The sequence below is a fragment of the Capra hircus genome, chromosome 23 (genome assembly GCF_001704415.2).
Source record: "Capra hircus breed San Clemente chromosome 23, ASM170441v1, whole genome shotgun sequence".
NCBI classification, from domain to species: domain Eukaryota; kingdom Metazoa; phylum Chordata; class Mammalia; order Artiodactyla; family Bovidae; genus Capra; species Capra hircus.
Window position 1 is genome coordinate 20,031,773 of NC_030830.1, and position 7,653 is coordinate 20,039,425.

At 35.3% G+C, this 7,653-nt stretch overlaps 1 protein-coding gene across 1 annotated transcript; it reads right to left on the reverse strand.

Moving 5' to 3' along the window:
* On the reverse strand, window positions 229-1,346 carry LOC102191477 (olfactory receptor 2W1-like). The gene has a single exon (XM_005696694.3). It carries the CDS (start codon window positions 1,183-1,185, stop codon window positions 229-231), a length of 957 nt encoding a protein of 318 aa, XP_005696751.2. The 5' UTR covers window positions 1,186-1,346.

Sequence of the window (7,653 nt, forward strand, 5' to 3'; positions counted from 1 at the left end):
AGGTAATAGACTTAAGTTACAAAGACCTTTTACTCAAGAAAATGATAATAATGTCATAATCAGAGGCATAAAAAGTAGGATGATTATAATATTGTTTGCATCCACAAAATGTCTGCCTACAGGAATTAATATGTTAATTAACCTCTGTGATCTAGGGATTCCTTGCCTCACTAAAAGTGAAAGGCAATTAGAAAGCATTTTATTGCCTTATCCATGCTAACTTTTTTCCTATGACTTCCAGTTTCTCTTCAGTGTTGTAAATTTAACTCTCATCAGCTTCTTCAGTGCATCTTTCATGTCCTTATTTCTTAAGGTGTAAATGAGAGGGTTGAGACTTGGAGTGATGATGGTGTAAAAGAGGGTGAGGAACTTACCCTGCTCTTTGGAGGCATTGTTACCTGGTTGCAGGTAAAGGTAGATAATAGTTCCATAGAAGATGGACACTACGGTGAGATGAGATCCACAGGTATTAACTGCTTTTCTCTGGCCTGCTTTTGGCTTCATTCTCAGCACAGCTTTGGCAATGTAGCCATAGGATATAAGAATGAGGATGAGTGGTGTAAGGACAATGACAATGCCTAAAGCAAAAACAGACATTTCAACTGCTGTGGTGTCTATGCAGGCTATCTTGACCATAGCTGGCAACTCACACAAGAAATGATCCAGAAGGTTGTTTCCACATCTAGGCAAATTCAGGGTGAGTGTACATAATACCAGAGAATTGGCCAGACTAATACTCCAGACTGTGATAACCATCTTGAGGCATAAATGTGGGTTCATGATGACCAAATAATGCAAGGGCTTACAGATAGCTGTAAAACGATCATAGGACATAACAGCTAGGAGAAGGCACTCGATGGAGCCAAACCACATGTAAACATAGAGCTGAATGACACAGCCCACATAGCTGATGGTCTTATCATGTCCCCACAAGTTAACCAGCATCTGGGGTACGATGCTGGTTGTGAAACATAGATCTAGGAGAGATAAATTCCGGAGGAAAAAGTACATTGGTGTGTGGAGATGGGAATCCAGGAGAGATGCAAGAATGATGGCTGTGTTACCGACCAAGGTAATTAAGTAGAAGACAATGACAACTCCTGACAGGACCATCTCCAGTTTGGGATGGTCAGAGAAGCCAAGCAGAATGAAGCCGTGTAGAGAAGTACAATTTCTTTGGTCCATAATCCTTCAGTGTCAAATCCTAGAATGAGAAGAGCAAGAGAAAGAGGAGTGGAGGAGAGAGAGGAAAGGGTTAAAGGAAGTGGTGGTGGTGGAGGAAGAGAAGAAGAAGAAGAAAAAAAGAAGGAAATTGGTCAACATAGACTAAGTAAATTAATGAAATACAGGCGTAAACAAAAGGGGAGAATTTATATTAATTAATCATTGAAAAAATTAACGGTAAAAGTGTTGCCCAACTAACCTGGTATTTGTGGTAGTTTCTTTTATAAATAAATAAATTTAAATTTAATATTATATCAATAATAAATGACATTTAACATTATATTTAATAAATATTTATTATATATTACAATATAAATATCATGATAAACAATATTAACTAGATAATAATTTTCATGTTATATTAAACTTAATATTATATTTTAATGTACATTAAAAATAAATACATCTAATATTTTTATAATTAAATTTATTTATTTTTAACTGAAAGGGAATTGCTTTACATTATTGTATTGTTTTCTGCCAAACATCAACATGAATCAGCCATAGGTATACCTATGTCCCCTCCCTCTTGAACCCCCCCAAAATAAATAAATTTAATATTATATTTAATATATAAATTTACTATTATATTTTTATCTAGATGACCTTGGGAGTTCACTCTTAAACTCAAGGTCTGAATTTTCTCACATGTTAATTTGGAGTTTGAACTAGAATTATTTCTAAGATGATGTGACTCTATGATGTCACTTCTAAAATGTCACTAGTGTGATATAGGAAACTTACTCCTAATTGAGTGAAGAGGAGCTAAAAAGCCTCTTGATGAAAGTGAAGAGGAGAGTGAAAAAGTTGGCTTAAAGCTCAACATTCAGAAAATGAAGATAATGGCATCTGGTCCCATCACTTCATGGGAAATAGATGGGGAAACAGGAAAAACAGTGTCAGACTTTATTTTTTTGGGCTCCAAAATCACTGCAGATGGTGACTGCAGCCATGAAATTAAGAGACGCTTACTCCTTGGAAGAAAAGTTATGACTAACCTAGATAGCATATTGAAAAGCAGAGACATTACTCTGGCGATTAAGGTCTGGCTAGTCAAGACTATGGTTTTTCCTGTGGTCATGTATGGATGTGAGAGTTGGACTGTGAAGAAGGCTGAGCACCGAAGAATTGATGCTTTTGAACTATGGTGTTGGAGAAGACTCTTGAAAGTCCCTTGGACTACAAGGAGATCCAACCAGTCCATTCTGAAGGAGATCAGCCCTGGGATTTCTTTGGAAGGAATGATGTTAAAGCTGAAACTCCAGTACTTTGGCCACCTCATGCCAAGAGTTGACTCATTGGAAAAGACTCTGATGCTGGGAGGGATTGGGGGCAGGAGGAGAAAGGGACAACAGAGGATGAGATGGCTGGATGGCATCACGGACTCGATGGACTTGAGTCTGAGTGAATTCTGGGAGATGGTGATGGACAGGGAGGCGGTGATGGACAGGGAGGCCTGGCGTGCTGCGATTCATGGGGTCACAAAGAGTCGGACACGACTGAGTGAACTGAACTGACCTGACTCCTAATTGAGTCAGTGAATATACTTGTAACACATAATTATTTGGCTTATGTTGGAATGAAGGAGTGGTCTTATTTCCATATCTTGTTTACTAATTTGATTTATACCTTTTTTACCCCCAGTGTATTATGTAGTAGATCTGGCATTTATCCTTAGTACCTTTATTTTTCTTAATTCAATACCTAATATAGCACCAAAACTGGTACATTGTTCATACAAAAGTATCTGTTAACCATTCTGTCACTTTAAAAAATGTCCTCTATCACACTCTAATTCAAAAAATTACCATTCTGATTAATGATAATGACAATGAGAAGGTTGTACAAATGAGTAGGGAGGGCATGTATGGGAAATATCTATACCTTTCTCTCAGTTTTGCTATAAACTTGAAACTGCTCTTTAAAAAGTTGAATAAAAAGATAAAAAACTTAGAGAAATACATTAATGAAAATTAACAGTTAAATATCAAACTAGTGATGCTATCTTTTTGTCTAGGACAAGTTGTGTTGTTTGTTTCTTATGCCATTTCAAATATATTTCTTGAATATTTTGAAGAAATTACTTCAAACTGTGGCCATGATTCACAAGTGAACACATTCAGGACACTAACTGGTAGGCTAGTTGAAATAGTTAAGAGAGTCATTTGGTGATTTCCTCAGAATTAACTTTCCAAGAATCATTTGAGTCTAGGTTTTGCCGTTGACCAAGTTGGATAGTAAGAAAAAAATTAATGTATTGTAAGTCTTCACATACCATTTGAGTTCTATAATGTCTAATTAGGGGGATGAATCAGCAATTAATGCTTATTTTCTTGACAGATGTTGTTTATGTAATTGTGCCCAAACTCTGAATAAGGCAGAACTTCAGTTAAAATATATGGATAAAAAAATGAAAATTCTTTAAAAATTAAAGACAGTGAAGGACTTCCCTGGTGGTCTATTAGTGAAGACTCCAGGCTGCCAATGCAGGGGGGCCTGGAGTTGATCCCTGGTTAGGGAACTAGATTACATGACACAACTAGAATATCCCAAATGCCATAATGAAGACTGAAGATTCCATATGCCACAACTAAGTCCTGGCACAGCCAAATAAATAAATATTAAAAAATTAAAGACAATGCAGTTAATTTCTTAACTATTTCCATTATTACTCTAGCCTTCAAAGATTAATTTAGGAGGGGAAAACATCCTTCTACCTATTAAAAATATGACATAGGAAATCTTCAGATAATTTTTCATGAACGTGAGGAGATTTAGAAATGGATAAAAAATCTGAGTCCTTTCTAGCTCTACAGTTTTCATGAATAAAATACTGTATTTTATTTTCAATTTAATCTACAGTTCCCTCTTATTTTTTAAACGCTGGAGCAAAATGTCTAATATCACAAATCAAAAACAGTATCAGGATTACAACCTTCCAAAATTGTGAATCATTATGCTCTACACCTGGAACGTATCATATTGTACATCAACCATACTTCAAAAAAAGCAATAACATCATGTCCTAACTTAGAGAATAAATTTAATCTTTTCTTCATAATAGAGATTAAAAAGGAGAATTTCTCTACAGAGATTTACAATATCTATTTGTTCTTAACATTCTCAAAGAAAGAAGGATCAGAACTTACAGATCTAAATTCTCTTTTTCTTCCCACAAGTTGTTTTTCAGGCACACTATTTTCCAAGAGATATTAAAGATTAATGTCTGTGATCCAGAGAGAGTTCCCCTGATATTCTGTTTCTTGACCAGTGTGGAGCCCACACTGTGGACAATAGATCCTGTGGACATTTGCTCTCCAGGGCTGCAGCTTACTCATGTTTTCCCTGCACTGCCACTGTGAATTCTGTTTCGCCTGATGTGTGTTAAGGTATAGATTCTCAACGGTACTCCTCCCCCTTGAATATGTGACTTCAGGTGAGGGGATGAAACTTGTCAGAAATTCTTACTACTTATTCTGACTTCAAAACAACATGCAAATAGGTCTTTGCCCTAGAGAAACTTTATAAAAAGCAGCTATTAGTTCATTATTGTGAACATATTGGACAAAGTTTCCCAATGTTGCCTGAAAACCTAGATCATCAAGATTTTCTAAGCCATCCAGACTACATCCAGCTGAGTAAAGTATCATAGAAAAATCCTGTAAATAAAACAGTTTCAGAATTAGAAAATACTCTTTTATTAGGAGAAATTTAATAAATGCAAGTTATTTGCTATGAAAAAAACCATAAGATAACCATAAGATGAGGAAAGAGGAAAATGTTTATTTAGATATATTTTTTTCTCTAGGTAGTGAACATATTACAAATAAACTTGGCTGTTAAATAACGTGCATTTCTAACACTCAAATTATAACATGTATTAATCTTACCATTACTAGCACATATTGATTTGGAAATAAAATTGTTGCAGCAGATATCATTTAAATGACCTTAAATAGTTATCTAATGGCCAAAGTAATCTGTAAAAGAGAAGATATTCAATTTGCAAAGCCCTAGTTGGTGATGGACAGGGACGCCTGGCGTGCTGCGATTCATGGGGTCACAAAGAGTCAGACACAACTGAGTGACTGAACTGAACTTAACTGAAACAGTAAGTTGAGTTTCATAAGATCAATATTTTCATTCAACTCTAATGTGCCTTTGTCTTGATGACCATGATAAGTAATTCAAATATTTCAGTATAATGATTCTGCTTATGTCTTGGAGGTCACTATTTAAACCTTTGATTCTGGATTGAGTAGTATTTATAGCATTTTAAAATGAGTTGGCTCATGGTCTTAAACTGTAAGAACTCCCTTGAATTAAAATTACATACCACCAATAATTACTTTAATAAAATACATAAGCGAAAATTGACTGCCTCATGATATGTACACGTTTAAATGTTATGATTCTCATCTCTGAGTCATAAAACAGTTTAAATTATTTGCCTCTGTATAATAGTAATCTTTATATTCTATATTTGAAAAATAGTATAGTGTAAAACATATGGAGTAAGATGTTCTAGACTGAAATCCTGTGTTTCTAGTTATCAACTGTGTGAACTTGGGAATATTGCTTAACTTTTTGGTGATCAGATTTCTTATCTATAACAGAGAGATAGTAATACTTACTTTAAAGGGTTAGTATGGGGGTTAGATAAATTTAGTGTATGTAAAATATTATAATACTGGTTAGCACACAATAAGCATTCAAACAAGTATTAGCTATTACTACTTCAATCAATTCAGGGGGAAGTATGCTCCTTGGACTGCAAAGAGATCAAACCAGTCAATACTAAAGGAAATCAGTCCTGAATATTCATTGGAAGGATGGATGCTGAAGCTGAAACTCCAATACTTTGGCCTGATGATATGAAAAACTGACTCATTGGAAAAGACCCTGATGCTGGGAAAGATTGAAGGTGGGAGAAGAAGGGGACGATAGAGGATGAGATTGTTGGATGGCATCACCAATGCGATGGACATAAGTTGAGAAAGCTCTGGGACTTGGTGATGGACAGGGAAGCCTGGCGTGCTGCAGTCCATGGGGTTGCAAAGAGTTGGAGACAACTAAGTGACTGGACTGATGCTGTAAAAATATTCATTTTTATCAGTTTTGATAGAGCTCAAACAGGTATTTGACAAAACATTTGGTAAACACTTTCCTTTTTTCAACTACTTCTTTTAGGACTGTATACATATAGTGTATGCGTATATTCTCTATTAATAATGATAGGAAGAAATGGAAAATCAATCAATGGTACATTTTTGCCTATTAAAAATTTAAATGTATGGAAACTTGAAATTGCTCACTTTGACTAAAGATCTCAAGTTCACTTATATTTTTTCTCCTCTCTTTTAGTAAGATTTCTGTCACTCTCATTTTTGTTGTATATGAATTGTCATGTATATGCATCTACTTTGATTATATTACTGAACAGTGATTCCCTAGTCCCTTGCTCCATATCCTGTAAATATATTCCATGGGTTTGGTACTCTGGCAAAATTACAGAGAAATCATCTACATTCTTTAATTAAAATTTAAAAAAATGTTTATTTTCATTTATTGGCTGCATTGGCTTGTGGCACACAGGCTCTCCATTTACACTTCCAGAGCATGCAGGCTTAGTTATTATGAGGCATATGGGATCTTAGTTCCCTGACCAGGAATTGAACTCATGTCCCCTGCACTGCAAGATGGACTCTTAACCCCTGGACCACCAGGGAAGTCCCTAGGTTCTTTAATTTTTGAAGTTTCCTAGTGGTTTTTCAGGAATTGGTAAATCCAGAGTTTGGCTTAGACATACAATACAATGCCTTTTTGAACCCGCTTGACTAAATTAAGATGTGTTTTTCTGTTTGCTTTTTACTTAATTTTTTCCCCCTTTCTTGCTTTAGCCCTTTACTTATGGGAGCCATTTAAAATGAAATTATTAGCAGTACTTTCTCATTTGGCTGCATTTCAGAATAACTGGGATATGTGGAAATTTTACAAAGACAGAGTCTGAATCTTATGGCCTCACCAGGGATTCTAGTCTTCTCTGTTTTTACTGCCTCTCTGGATAATATCATATAGTTCCAAGGCTTAAATGTCATTTTCATATTGATGGCTTTCAAATTTGTATTTCTAATCTTCTCCATTGAGCATCAAACTTATATTTCCAAATGCCTAATTTTACACATTTTTGGGTTTTTAACAAAAATATGAATCTAAACATGGCTAAAATAGAACTCTTGATTCCCACTGCATCAAATCTGATATCACTGTGGTGTTCCTCATCATAGTAAATGGTACAAACATCTACCTGTCACTGGCCAGAAACCTAAGCCATCCTTAATTACTTCCCTGCCTTCCTCACCCTGAAAATTTGAACTATTTCAAGCTTTAACTTCTTTTCTCTGTTTCTACTTTTACTGCCAAACACTG

What these genes read in the sequence shown, in the direction of transcription:
- LOC102191477 (XM_005696694.3), bottom strand. Translation starts at nt 1,185, where the DNA reads ATGGACCAAAGAAATTGTACTTCTCTACACGGCTTCATTCTGCTTGGC.